Below are 15290 nucleotides of genomic sequence, written 5' to 3'. Positions count from 1 at the left end.
CTTCAGTTTTAATAGTGCCCCATGAAATACGTGACCAGTGCTCCCATTAAAGAGGTGATAATCACTTCAATATAATGAAGCAGAAACATATGGCAAATTTTAAGACCCTGATATAGTACTGATCTTCCAAAGCTGGAGGCGTTATGTGCCCTTCTCAATGGAACTGAATAAATCACATTCAAATGAACAATCAAAGGGATCACAGAGTGCTGCTGCAAAATGGTAAACAATGCCACAAAATCATCCTGAGAAGATTCCAAGGTAACCATATCAAATGGCCTGTTAGCTATTGATTAGTGTTGGCAACACACTGAATCAATTAGAATTTGAGTAGATTACCAAAATCAATCAGATCTTCAAAACTGGCAAGATCAGGTAGGTGGTCAAGTAGTCCCATTCTTTGTCCACTTGAATCATCAAAAAGTTCCTCTGTCAATTTACAGTTAATGATAATGATAGTATATCTGATGCAGTGAGGGATGTTCACTGAGAATTTCAGCTTGATTAGGTCCTATTTCAAAATACAAGGATATAATCATGAGGTGTGAGGCTGGTACAGTCAGTTATTTAATACACATGAGCGGTAATGACTGATGTTTAGCTTGAAAGATTGACTAGGAACAGTAACAATGCACTGGGGAATTGCTAGTTGAAAACTTATTGATAAACTGCCTTGCTGATGGGAAGCAAAGAGTGTCTTATTGTGTTGAATCACAATGCTATTAATATGCTTGCAGAAATGCTTTAAATACTGTAATGATTTTCATAATTTGTATCAGTCAGTTTATCTGAACTGTTACAGAAATTGGCCCTAATTTTCTCCAGGGGTTCTCTCAACCTCAACCTTATAAAAGCAGTAGAGACCTGGTAGAACTAGTCTCAGTGGATGATAAGGGACGTATTATGGAATTTTAAGGATTTTTCTTCATTTGTCCCCTGATGGTGCATGTGTTTAGAAACGTAATTAGCTGAAGTGACATCAGCCCCAGTAGATTTACTAGCCTGGCTCCAATGAGCTGAAAAAATTCTTAAATGCTACACAGAATTATGCTCCTTGAATATATAAAAGTGTAATATGTTAATTTTAAGTATTGCACTGATTTTTATTAGCAGGACAAGACAAATATATGTGAGGTTCAGCTACAGTAATGAGCAAAATCCTATTAGAGTCTGAGTGACGTGGACTGTATCCTGGGGTGGACTGGTAGGTGAGGGCCAGTGGGGTTCTGTCCTGGGTGGGGTTCCATCCCCAGTGGTCTTCACCTACCACCCCACCAACCTCCATATACATCACATCATCTGTCGTCATTTCCGCCACCTCCAAACGGACCCCACCTCCAGGGATATATTTCCTTCCCCTCCCCTATCTGCGTACCGAAAAGACCAGTCCCTCCGTGTCCCCCTTGTCAGGTCCACACCCTCCACCAACCCAACCTCCACTCCCGGCACCTTCCCCTGCAACCGCAAGAAATGCAAAACTTGCGCCCATACCTCCCCCCTCACGTCCCTCCAAGGCCCCAAGAGATCCTTCCATATCCACCACAAATTCACCTGCACCTCCACACACATCATTTACTGCATCGGCTGCACCCGACGTGGCCTCCTCTCTATTGGGGAGACAGGCCGTCTACTTGCGGAATGTTTCAGAGACCACCTCTGGGACACCTGGACCAACCAACCCAACCACCCCGTGGCTCAACACTTCAACTCCCCCTCCCACTCCACCAAGGACATACAGGTCCTTGGACTCCTCCATCACCAGACCATAGCAACACGACGGCTGGAGGAAGAGCGCCTCACCTTCCACCTAGGAACCCTCCAACCACAAGGGATGAACTCAGATTTCTCCAGTTTCCTCATTTCCCCTCCCCCCACTTTGTCTCAGTCCCAACCATCGAACTCAGCACCACCTTCCTAACCTGCAATCTTCTTCCTGACCTCTCCGCCCCCACCCCACTCCGGCCTATCACCCTCACCTTAACCTCCTTCCACCTATCGCATTTCCAATGCCCCTCCCCCAAGTCCCTCCTCCGTACCTTTTCTCTTATCCTGCTTGGCACACTCTCCTCATTCCTGAAGAAGGGCTTATGCCCGAAACGTCGATTGTCCTGCTCCTTGGATGCTGCCTGACCTGCTGCGCCTTTCCAGCAACACATTTTCAGCTCTGATCTCCAGCATCTGCAGTCCTCACTTTCTCCTACAAAATATACAACTGTAATTTTTTTGCCTTTGATCATGGCCAGTTACAATTTCTTAAGCTGTCTTCAGATGTTTTAGTGCATTCAATGTGAATGTAGTTATTTTTACCTATTAATTGATCATCTGAACACAACAAACCTCTCTTTTAAAAGCATGCAGATTGTAGCTGGATAGAAATTTGGAAGAGGTATAGAATAGTACAGTTTTAAGATTGTCGTAAGGAACAAGCCTAAGAGATAATGTGATTAGTCTCAATTTCAAGAGGGCAATATAGGGAGGTGAAAATGCATGTTTGGATATTATGTTGGATGAATAAGTTTCTCAGAAACTGTGAAGTACAAAGCTTTCAAAAAGTTCCAGAATAAAACGCTAAAGCTGAGTGAGTTAGCAGGAGCTTGAATTCACCAATGACATTAAAACATGAGGGTTTTGCTAAAAAAAATCTTTCATTTCTCAGGTGCAAAGTTTTAAAAAAAGATGCAGTACATGCAATGGTGAGTGTTAGCCCTCTTCTGCGGCCCTGTTGTTTCTGGGCTTTCTATGCCAGTGGACTATTTGTGATTCTCCCACATCTCAGATCCTTGTGCTACCTCAACAGTACTGAGCTGTTCAGCTCTGAGAAGGGACTCAGATGCAAACCTTTGGAATTGGCTGGTTAATAGGAGGAACAGGTTGGGCATATGAGCTGAAAGTTTTCTATGTACTGTTTTGAGAGGGCGGTACGTGTATGGAATGAGCTGCCAGAGGAAGTGGAGGAGGCTGGTACAATTGCAATATTTAAGAGGCATCTGGATGGATATATGAATAGGAAGGGTTTGGAGGGATATGGGCCGGGTGCTGGCAGTTGGGACTAGATTGGGTTGGGATATCTGGACGGGTTGGATCAGACTGTTTCCATATTGTACATCTCTATAACTTTATGACTCTATGGCAGATGAGTTTGAAGACAAAGGCTGCTGTAAGCATGACAGGCCCATTGATTTACTGCAAATTTTTCATGTGTCACTGCAAATGGTTGGAACTGAAAATATAGGCAGGGCTGTACCTGGTCAGCCAAGTGTCTGTACATGCCTAGAACGGTGTGAACAAAGCGTTCAACAGGCTAATATCCTATAAACTGCAGAAAATGATACTAATGATGAATACTAGTTGAAGAGAAATCATCCATTATGAACTGAAATGTACTCGAAACATGAGAAGTGGAGACAACAAAAATTTGTAAGATAATTAAAAGAAAACTGTAAATTGTGTAACCATTTTAATGAGCAATTACACAGTATTGTACTAATATCTTCATAATTTCTTGTCACTGAACAGTTAAATTGCCAGGTATACGAACATACATTGATCCTCACACCTACGAAGACCCAAGCCAAGCTGTTCATGAGTTTGCCAAGGAAATTGATGCATCATGCATTACTATTGAAAGAGTCATTGGTGCAGGTTAGATGATTAAAAACCTTTGCTAGTTTGTTCTGACCTGTGCTGCATTGGCATTGTCATTTAACATCACAACATTTTATGTCTCATTGAAGGTGAGTTTGGTGAGGTATGCAGTGGCCGTTTGAAGTTACCTGGAAAAAGAGAATTCCCAGTAGCTATCAAAACTCTAAAAGTTGGTTATACAGAGAAACAGCGCAGGGATTTCCTTGGTGAAGCAAGTATAATGGGACAATTTGATCATCCCAACATCATCCACCTTGAAGGGGTAGTCACTAAAAGTAGGTAACCTTCTATACCTTATCTACCAAACTTATCAGTCAGTCTGCTGTGAAATTGAAATTTGTCAAGCTTTTATCATATTTGGAAATGTGAATCTTAATTATTTATAAAGCATGTTTGGATTAAGAATACTATATAAGTATGCATCTATCGGAACTGTGTTATTGTGCATAATAATCTTAATTTAGGAAAAACTGTTAGATGTTTGGTAGATGATTTTATTTTCAATGAAGCATGTTAGCTTATTAAACACTGGATGTGCTTCACGTTGTGTATCTTCATAAAATCAAAAATCAATTACTAAGTCAGATTTTTTCACATGGACCGTGCAATTTTTTCTTTCAGCAAAGAGATTTTTGTTTAGATCTCTACCAATTGTAGATTGACATTGGTATGAATGCATATTAATATTTTAATTAACAGTTTAACACTCAGAACTATATTAATTTTGTTAAGAATAAAACCTCAAGCTCAGGCTACCTTTTACATTTAGTGGTGTATCTTGAGTTGTGCACTACTTCTGCTTCATCTCAGCTATTAATACAAGCAGTTTGTTTTCAGTTAATAAATAAGGATTTCCATTTAAAAAGTCCAGTTTCAAGAAAATTTCTTGTTTGAACCAAAACATAAAGCACGACTGCCCATTGCATGTCAATAAAATAGTCACTGCTGAAGAAGTCATAATGGATTGAAATGTTAACTTTGTTTCCCTCTCCACAGATTCTGCCAAACCTGCTGAGTTTTTCCAGTACTTCTTATTTGTTTCAAATCTCCAGCATCTACAATATCTTGCTTCTATTTAATAAAAGAGTCAAGGCTGACAACAAAATATTAGCTTATGGATTTCATAATGTCGGATGTCATTAGTTTCCCAATTTTACTAACTATTTAATTGGGCAATCGATACCATTGCTTCAAGCTGCAGTGATATAAACTTTACTATAGCTCAGTGCAACACTACTTTCATGTATATGCCCTCAGATTATACTTGCAAGATAAAAGTTGTTGCCCTCATGCTGTTTTTCAACAGTAACCCTTTGCTAACAAACATTACTGAACACAGATACTACATTCATTTTGGAGAGGTATGTTATTCATTACAGCAAGCTGATGTATTAGTTATAAACATTAATAAAACAATATTTCAATCACTAACTTTGCAAAACATTAATAGCTAATTTGCATTTCAATATTTTCAAATATTAATGTTGTTAATCATTAATTGATTGAAAAACATTTCAGAAACTGGAGAATGTTTTATAAAATTCAATAACAACATTGGAATTTGGAGAATTAAATTAAGTTGTGAAGAAATATTTTTTGCATGCTAAGTTAGTTATGAGTAATGCATGAATTGTTGCAGTGTTAAAAATAAAATCTGCTTGACTTCCCATGTTAATAGCTTCAGCAATATGCAATTTTATTAACCCTTGGAGATACTTCAGTGGCTGAGTTGTTTCTTTAGCAAACTTATTTTTCTGAATCTGAAATTTGACTTAGTGTCAGGATATTACGAATGTATATGACAAAAGAAGGGTTTAAATTAGCAACTGTGACACTGAACGTGACAATTTTGCTATCAAATACTAATTGTTTAAATGCTTTTTGAAAGACAATGCTAAGCTTTCTTTCTTTTCCATGTTTTACATATATGCGAAACAATGTTAGTGATTGTTTTTTTACTTAACACATTTATGCATTAAAAAAGATTTATTAATAACCTAATAAAGTATAATTAAGTCAAAATAATTGCCATGACACAGAGTTATACAGCACCAAAACAGACCCTTCGGTCCAACCAATCCATGCCAAACATCCTAAAAAAAATGTCCCATCTGCCTGTGCCCGAGTCCATATCCCTCCAAATCTTTTATATTCATGTACTTAATCAAATGTCTTTTACATGTTGTAATTGTACTTTGTATAAAAAATTTGTTTCTCATGTATTTTTTTAAATCTCTCTCCTCTCTTAAACATATTCCCCTTAGTCTTGAAATCCCCTATTCTAGGGAAAAGATACCTACCATTAATACTATTCATGTCCCTCATTTTAGCCCAAAAGGGGTACAAAACCTTAGAAGTCTATAAATGAAGAGTTGTTCTTAAAGTTATTCATCTATAATATATCTATAATTCATCTATAAAACTTAAACGTTCTGGGTAGCTACTGTCTTGTTCATTGCTTCTGTTATGCTGTATGCTTTGTGGCTTGGTGAACATACTAGTGTTAGTGATATGAGTTTTAGTGTTCATTGTCTTTTAGAAAGTTAGTTATCTGAAATAACTTGGTTTAATGCAACATACATTCAACCAGGCTGTATTTCCTATTAAATGTGCAAATAGAATATTATGTTCTAATGTCATTCAATGTCATTTTCTCATGTATATCTCTCATTTCTTTTCTGTAATAAACAATTTCTAATGATTAAAACTGATCATACTTATGGAAAAATCAGATCCTAGAATGAAATCTGGCTTGATAAATCATATGTTTTTATTTTAATTAATGTTGCACTCATTTATTGAAATACTAAAGTTATCTAAATATAGACCATAGTTTAAAACATACAGAAAAAATATCACATCCAATTTCTGACTTTATCCATTATAAAAAATCAAATTCCAATAAGTGACCTCTCTGCATATAAGTGACCTCTCTGCATCAAATATTTGTGTTCAGCTTACTTGATTCCTCCCAGTTGCTTCCTATGAACTGATAAGTGTTCTTGAACACTCTCAAACTGAGAGCTCAAATTTTCTCAATCTTTGATAACCTTCTAAGCAAACCTTATTGGTCTGAAAGGTGCACAAACTAAACTTTTCTACCCATACAATTATGCTTTCCCTGAACTGTTCTATACTCCTTTCTTGGAGAGAAATTATATTTGGCTCTGACCTCAATTAAGCCTTCTCTAAACTGCCCTAATCTTTTAAATTCTGCATTTTTTCAAGCTAAAACCAATCTTTGATTATCCTTAAGAAAATAAGCTTTCAACATTTTATAACCATGGCTTAGAGTCATACAGCATGGAAACAGATCCTTCAGTCCAATAAGTCCATACCGAATATAATCCCAAATTAAACTAGTCCTACCTTTCTGCTTCTGACCCCTATCCGTCCACATCTTTCTTATTCATGTACATATCCGAATGTCTTTTAAACATTGTAATTATACCCACATATAAACCACCCTCTGTGTGAAACATTTGCCATCATGTCTTTTTAAAATCTCTTTCCTCTCAACTTAAAAATGTGCCCCTTAGTCTTACAATCACCCACCCTAGGGAAAGGACAACTGCCATTAACTCTATCTATAGCTCTGATTATTTTATTAACTTCTTTAAAGTCGCCTTTCAACCTCCCCTGCTCCAGTGAAAAAAGTCCCAGCCTATCCAGCCTTTCTTCATAACTCAAACCTTCATTACCTGGCAACATCCTGGTAAATCTCTTCTGAATCCTCTCCAGCTTATTAATATCCTTCCTATTATATGAACGACCAGAACTGGACACAATATTCCAGAAGAGGCCTCACCAATGTCTTGTACAACTTCAACATGACTTCTTGACTCCTATACTCAAATAACTGAGCAATGAAGCCAAGCTGGCCAAATGCCTTTTTAACCATTCCCTCTATATGTGACGCTAACGTCAAAGAATTATGCACCTGAACTCCTAGGTCCTTCTTTCAACAACCCGACCTTTTCCATTTACACTCTAGGGCAGTTTCAAGTTCATCTGTTCTATTAATGTACAGTTATAGTAAGTTGACACTTACTTCTTGGGACGGCACTCCCCTCCAGTAGAACTTCTTCAGTCTTTGACATTACTGACTATGTGCCATACTGCTAATTTAAAAAAAACTATCCATTTTTTGCTGAAGAAGCACACTTGCTATTTCTGTGCAGTGAAAACATTTTCTACTATAAAGCTGAGTTTTTACATAGATCGGGAAGAGTATGGAAAGACAAAGCCATGCAATGTATATTTATTAATTGAGCTAAATTGATTGACAAGAATCTATGGCTATAAATTAATCCATAATATGTTTGTAATCATCCATCTTACAAATTCCTTGTTACCATTGTAAACTTTTGCATCAACATTCATTGTAGGAACTATCTACATAAATAGGTCACCCTACAATTTTGGAGAAGAATTGTAGCTCAGGTTGAGGTTCAGGTTGTAAGTTTACTCACTGAGTTGGTGGAGTTATTCTCTGACATTTCATCACCACACTAGGTAACATCATCAGTGAGCCTCCTATGAACTGCTGGTGTTCTGTCCTGCTTGCTATTTATCTGTTTCTTCTTATCACTTTTGGTTTGTTTCTGAGAGCTTTGTAAATGGGGTTCAAATCAATATGTTTGTTAATGGTGTTCCAGTTTTAATGACAGGCCTCTAGGAATTCCCATGCATGTCTTTGTTCAGCCTGTCCCAGGATGAATGTATTGGCCCAGTCTCTTTTTGTCTGTGTGTATGGATATCAGCGATAGTTGGTCATGTCTTTTGGTGGCTAGTTGGTGCCCATGTATCCTGGTGGCTAGTTTCCATCTGTTTGTCCAATGTAATGTTTGTTGCAGTCCTTGCAGGGTATTTTGTATATGATGTTCATTCTGCTAGTTGTTGCTATGAGATCCTTTAAATTCATCTGGAGCTGTTTCAGTGTGGTGGTATGCTTGTGGGCTACTATGATGCCTAGGGGCTGGAGTAGTCTGGTTGTTGTCTCTGAGATGTCTTTAACACATGGCAGGGTGGCTGGAGTTTGAGTGTGTTGTATCTTCTTGTTTTAGGTCGGTTGTGTAGGAATTCGCAGGCTGCACTTATCGCGTTCCCACTTTTCCTGAATACATTGTACAGGTGTTTTTCCTCAGCTTCTCTTAGTTCCTGGGTGCTACAGTGTGTTGTGGCTCATTTAAATAATGCCCTGATGCAGCTCAATAGGAAAGCTACAGACATCTGAGGACAAATCTACCAGCTCAGCGAGCAAACTTGCAACCAGGTCACACTACAATTCTACTCTTCCACTGTTGCAGAGTTCAGTTTTACAATTTCTACCTCCCACCTCCTCCTACCTCTGTACTGCAGAGAAACTCCTGTGTTCCAGACATTTGTTCTTCCATTTCTGAAATTGTCATCTATTTTGCTATTTAATTATCAGTAATGTAAGCAAAGGATAGAACATATGACTTCAAATGCCAACTGAATTACCTTCCCAGTCCAATTATTCACTATTTTATAATTCTGCTTCACCTGAAGGCTACACACAGTCTCATGTGAAATTCCATAAGGGAAGCTGAGTAGTATGTATATTTGCCTCATTAATCTGGGAAAATAATTGGCTTGAAGAAATTAATTTTTCATTTACCAGGAGCATGCGTGGTCCTATGTTTATAGTGTGATATGAGGTGGATCAGTGACCTAAGATTAGAGACCAATCACCAAAAGCCCTCATATCTTTGTGACTATTTTTATGCCCAGTGTGTTCATAAGGCATCGCCATTGTCTATCTTTTGTGAAAATTCAGCGTATTGAGGAGGAATGTGTATTCATCCACAAATGCTGCATAACATTTTAACCTTATGTAAAATAAATTGTTAGCTGGAGTAGATTCACTTCCCTAAAGGACATTAGTGAACCTGTTAGGTCTTTGCAAAATAAAACTGCATTGTCATTTTCTACTGCCATTCCGCAGTTCACAAATTCAGTTGCACAACTTGTCATCGTGGAATTAGAAATCATAGCCTCTGATTTGCTAGTCCACAGCCACAACTACTGGGCCATTGAAAGTTGGCCTGAAAGCTAATTCTGTAATGAAGCTGCACTCTGAAAACTTAATTATGTAAACCAGTTCTCAGATAGCCTTGGGAAAGGAAATTGACTACCTTATGCTTTTATTTGCTTTAGTGAACTTCTTCAAATAAAGTAAATGCAAGCAGAAAGTGCCACGTTTGGGGGTGTGGTTGAAGAACAATGGTCAATTAAATAACTAACGCTAAATTAAGGAAAATAATTCAGCTGCCTTAAGTTCACAAACATTTGTTGATTTAATGCAAACTAATAAAAACCTACAGAATAATCTGAATATGTTGTTAGATTTAACAAAGCAAGAAATAAAATGCTTATTTCTCTTAACTGAAGACATGACTGCATTACGCCTGTTGTGGTGTCTTTCCATTGTGTGAAATTATGGGTCTGCAATTTGTGAGTTGACATTCCCAGTGGGTAGTACCCTCACAGGGAGTCAATCTTGGGAAACTGTAATTTTTCATGCATTAAAATGGAAAATTATGGGCTAGGTTTTGGAATTTTCTGAACATTTACTCCTATCAGTATATTTTCTAAGTACTTAATGTTCCAGTAAAAAAATAATTTTATGTATATTTTAAGGTAAACCAGTAATGATTGTGACTGAATATATGGAGAACGGCTCTCTTGATACTTTTTTAAAGGTGAGTTTTTTTCACATTTCAGAAATTAAGTTGTCAATCAACTGGCAATTTATTGGTGTCATTGTTTCCTTATGAATTATTAATAGAACAGGAAATGATATATACTCAATATAATAGGTGGTGTTCAACTTTATAAATCAATGTGGTGGAATACATTTTATGAGCTTGTGTTTCTCACGATCAGCCTTGCTTAACAGGAAGGTAGATAGAGTATACAAGCACAGTGGTCAGCAGTCCCAGTTCACAGCTGTCCTGCTTTTCTGGTCCTAAGACATTGGGCTAGCTGCATTCAACTTTAAACCCAATTATTCACCCAATCTTCTTGTTGTGAACAGCCCCATTGTGGATAAAATTTTGTTAAATGTGTCCCAGTATCAGTGTATCTATTTAAGGCTTGCAAAAAAGCAGGCAAAAAAGTTGGATCATTGACACAAGGTGTCTAATAGTGGTTTCTATCTTTTGTTGAAGTAATTCATGATGTTGAATGAAACTGAGTTGACAATTGAAATTATGTAATAATTTCAAATCATATCTTAAAATGTATAGTGGTTGATGCCAAGTGTGCAAAGGCAGAGAAAAACAGGAAATCCTTACCAGTGCATGTGAGAAAAAACACACAAATATCATTGCTTCCTTACTGTGTGGAAACAGGCCATTCAGCCTAACAACTGCACAACAACCCTCTGAAGAGCATCCCACCCAGACTCACCGTTATAACTTTAACCCTGCATTCCCCATGGGTAATCCACCTAATCTACTCATTCCTGCACAATTTAGCATGACCAATCAACCAAGTCTTCACATCTTTGGACTGTGGAAGGAAACCCATGCAGACATGCAGAGAATGTGTAAACTCCACATAGTCACCTGCCCTGCTGTTGTGAGTCAGCAGTACTAACCACTGAGTCAGTGTGCCATATCCTGTTAACTTTCATTTGTTCAGATCAGTGTCTTGACAATGGGCACAATTTGATACTACCCTTTCCAAAATGAAGGAATGGTTTGTATACCTGCAACTGAAGTAACAAAGTTTGATAAATACATGTTTAGATTTTGGAGGCTGTGTTACTTTCTTAATGCATTTGGTGACCTTTTGCAAATTTTTCAGGTTTATTTGGAAATATATTCAAACAGCTAAGTTAAATATTGGTGGGAATTTTACACTGTGTCCTGTTTTCTGCCAACAGCAGTAGACTTGTTGGGAAGACAAGCAGAATGTTAGAAGAACACAGCAAGCTAGGGAACATCAGGAAGTGGAGAAGTCAACATTTTGGGTGTAATCCTTCTTCAGGTTACACCTGAAACATTGACCTCTCCACCTCCTGACGCTGCCCAGCTTGCTGTGTTTGTCCAGCCTCCTGATGCTATCTGGCTTGCTGTATTCATCCAGCCTCCTGCTTGTCTACCTTGGATTCCAGCAGCTGCAGTTTTCCTGTCTCCAACAAAACTTGATGGGAAAGCACACAGTTGGAATTCTGTCCTTGTAAGCAAGGAAACTGCAACTAACTATGAAACAGACACACCATACATATATAATGTATACAATATAATATAAATTGATCTGGCTCATGAGATATTCACAGTGATTTGTCCATCATCTGTTTCATCTCCAATAGTACAAAATCAATGCCAGATGGCAGATGCTTAAATGAGCCTGTAAAATGTTCTTTATTGGCGAGTTGGCTTTGAATTGCATACCTTCAAAATTTGTGAAGTCTTGTTTATTTTATCACATAGGCTTTTGTACTTTAAAGGCAAAAGTATTTTGATATGTTTGCACTTTCTGACCAGACTAGAAAAGCACTGATCTGTAAATTAAATGCTGAGTTATTTCACTCAGTCCTGCTAATGCCCTTATTAACTTTCTTCCAGGAAGCATTCCCTCCCAAAATATCCCATGACCAAAAAGACATGTAGCTCAATCAGTTTCTGCTGGTGTGTCTCCAGTATTAATAATTTAGGTGATGGTAAGAGAAGGAAGCTTCATCTATCTGTATGGTAGTGTTTTGTTTGATACTTTAGAAGAGAAAGTTCACAATGGATCTCTTTCTACAAACTCATCTCAATATGTTTCCAATTAAACTATGGTTCAAGCTAGCCTTTGTTCGCTCCTCAATGGAATTACAGTGTAACAGTGGAGACGCCAAATGATCGATGTTTTAACTCTATTTTAGAAAAATGATGGCCAATTTACAGTCATCCAACTAGTGGGAATGCTGAGAGGAATTGCTTCTGGAATGAGGTATCTTTCAGATATGGGTTACGTCCACCGAGATCTGGCAGCCCGAAACATCTTAGTCAACAGTAACCTGGTCAGTAAGGTGTCTGATTTTGGCCTTTCCCGTGTTCTTGAAGATGATCCAGAAGCTGCTTATACAACAAGGGTATGTGAAACTACACTTGGTCAGTGTTGTCTTTGTTTATTGTTTGAATAAAGTATAATAGACCACAGATTACAAATGTATAAAGTACATCTATCACATCTTTGGTATAGCTACCATCGTTAAGGATTTTGGAACATTATAATGGGATATCAAAAAACAAATCAGCTTTCCCAATGTCTAACACTTCACCGTGCAAAATAGAGTTCCAGACATCGAGGCATTCTTTACAGTCTTGACATGCTTATAGGTATTGACTAAAGTGTTTCTTTATTTATTGTCTAATATGGGCACTACTAGAAAAGCTAACATTTTGCGTTCTTTTGTAATTGCCTTTGAGAATTTGGTGGCGGAACATTCTCTTGAACCACTACGCTGCATGGGGATTGTAGTGCTGATGGATAAGATGTTCTGAGATTTTGGTCCAGTGATGACAAAGGAACAACAAAGTTCTGTTTGTTGGGGTAGACTTTGGTGGTCAATAGTTGGAGCGTGCGCTGCTGGAACAAGCATAGCTGGTCAGGCAGCATCCACACTCTTCAACTCTGATCTCCAGCATCTGTAGTCCTCAATTTCACCTTTGGTAGTCAATTATTTACTCAACTAAGGCTTCCTATTTTTTCCAATGTAATGCTGGCTGATAATTGGGCAAAATTAAAATTTCACAAGTGGAAAAGCAACTTGCATTATATTGTGCCTTTATTGTAATATTTCTCAAGTATTTCACAGAATGTTATCAACAAAAATGTGATGCTGTAATACATAACAACATATTGGCCCAGACCTTCAGATGCATTATTTCTGACCCTGATCAGATGATAAAATGTACACTTGCCTTTAGATGGGTTGTCTGTATCAGCGTCCAGGCCAAGACCCTCTCAACTGAAGCATTCTACTCTAAGGGTAGAACATGTACATTCCAGCAATGACAGAAATCAGTGTTGAAACAGTCTCCCTTCTTCCTGAATATTCCAGGATTTAAGAGCCCTGAAGTCACTTTCACTGCTACTGAGAGAAGGTGAGAGAGACTGTAGAGTGGCAGATGGAAGAGGAAGTAGAATGGCAAGTGAGCGAGAGGTTGGACTGTCTAGAGTTAAGGGGTCAACATGAGAGGTGGAGAGAAGGCAGGTTAGCAGGTAAGAGGGCGTGTGCTTTAGGTAGATCGCGGGGAGGAGTTGGGTGTGTCAGGATAGGTCCAGTGAGCTTTGAGTGGTATTTGGTATTGGGCAAGAGTCAGGCCAGGTTAAATGAGAGGAAGGAGACCAGTCTGTGGGGAGTCAGGGGGAGTTGCAACAATGGGTGGATATCTTGTGTGTTATTTGAGTATTCCAGAATGGGGAATATCAGATCTGGGGTCGTGGGTGGGCGCGGTGGGGTTGGGAGTCAGGCCATCTCTAATCCACTTGGTGGTGTGTGTCATGTTTGGTAGGCCTGTGGAAGTTAGGGTTTTGCGGGAGTGGTGTTGGATCCTTTGGGATGTGGGGAGCAGTTGGTGTCTCTCCATTGTGCATGAAAAGACAGGGCAGGAAAGGAGAGATTCAAGTTAATAGCTACCTAGAAGGTACAGCAGATTTTAATTCATCTAATTGTTCTTGGCTAACTCCAATTCAGAGCAAAGGTTTCTTTGTGAGGTCTCTGAGCTCTGGGTAAGTACCCTCCTAAAGTTTCAATTCCTGCAACATCTATCTTCCTAACAAACCTTTAGCCAATTAGAACAAGTGACTAAATGTTTGATGAAAAAAAATACCTTTTAAGGAATGACTTAAAGGAAAGGGGCCAGAAGAGAGACAAGACAATTATGGATGAAATGCCAAGGTAATGGGTCTAGGCAGCTGAAGAGCTGATAATTAGTGAGAGAGCAATATAAATAGGAGGGTGCCCAAGTGGCCAGAAGTAGGACTCTGAAGATCTTAGGAGGATTTTAGGGCTTGAAGAAGTTAGAGATAGAAAACAACAAAGCCAAAAAACATTTGAAACTAACAAATGAGAATTTTAAAACAAAGATATTACTAAGGCAGGATCAAGTTTGGATTTATGTGCACAGGTGTGATGGGTGAGCAGAACTTTATAATAGTTAGAATTTGACTAGCTGAGCTTTTGACAAGCTTGTGAATATTGAGAACGAAAAGTGATAGGAATATAAAGCCATGTTTGTTACTAGCTGATGAGACCATGTTTATACGTTAACATCCTAGTCTTTAATGTATTTCACTTCAATGGTAATAAATAGACCATGGTAATAAATCAACTCATAGTTGAACGTGGCAGATGTGACAGGGCATTGATATGTAAATACATTTGATCCAGTCCTTCAGCTTCTCCTCTGTAGAGGAGAAGATGATAACAATGCATTTTGGCTGTTCAGTCAAATTAAGTCACAATTAAACCTTTGCAGCTCACATCAAATTTGTTGTGGACTTTTTTTGAAATCCCCTATCTTGTGTAAAAGTTCATTTGCAAGAGCTAATATTTGTTTATATGTGACGACGACCAAGTAACATTTTCAATCTGCACACATCAGTTTGGGATTACACTGTAT

At 38.2% G+C, this 15290-nt stretch overlaps 1 protein-coding gene across 1 annotated transcript in view; it reads left to right on the top strand.

The window, feature by feature from the left end:
- The window catches only part of LOC132829009 (ephrin type-A receptor 5-like), a 331532-nt gene that overhangs the window by 290207 nt on the left and 26035 nt on the right, over nt 1-15290 (top strand). Inside the window, exons 11-14 of the mRNA XM_060846273.1 lie at nt 3517-3642; nt 3735-3920; nt 10309-10370; nt 12545-12754. Coding sequence (XP_060702256.1) covers nt 3517-3642; nt 3735-3920; nt 10309-10370; nt 12545-12754 — 584 coding nt within the window. The remainder of the gene's footprint in view (nt 1-3516; nt 3643-3734; nt 3921-10308; nt 10371-12544; nt 12755-15290) is intronic.

This window comes from Hemiscyllium ocellatum, chromosome 2 (assembly GCF_020745735.1).
Source record: "Hemiscyllium ocellatum isolate sHemOce1 chromosome 2, sHemOce1.pat.X.cur, whole genome shotgun sequence".
NCBI classification, from domain to species: Eukaryota; Metazoa; Chordata; class Chondrichthyes; order Orectolobiformes; family Hemiscylliidae; genus Hemiscyllium; species Hemiscyllium ocellatum.
The sequence above is the reverse complement of the archived record's forward strand: the minus strand, read 5'-3'. Positions and strand labels throughout refer to the sequence as shown.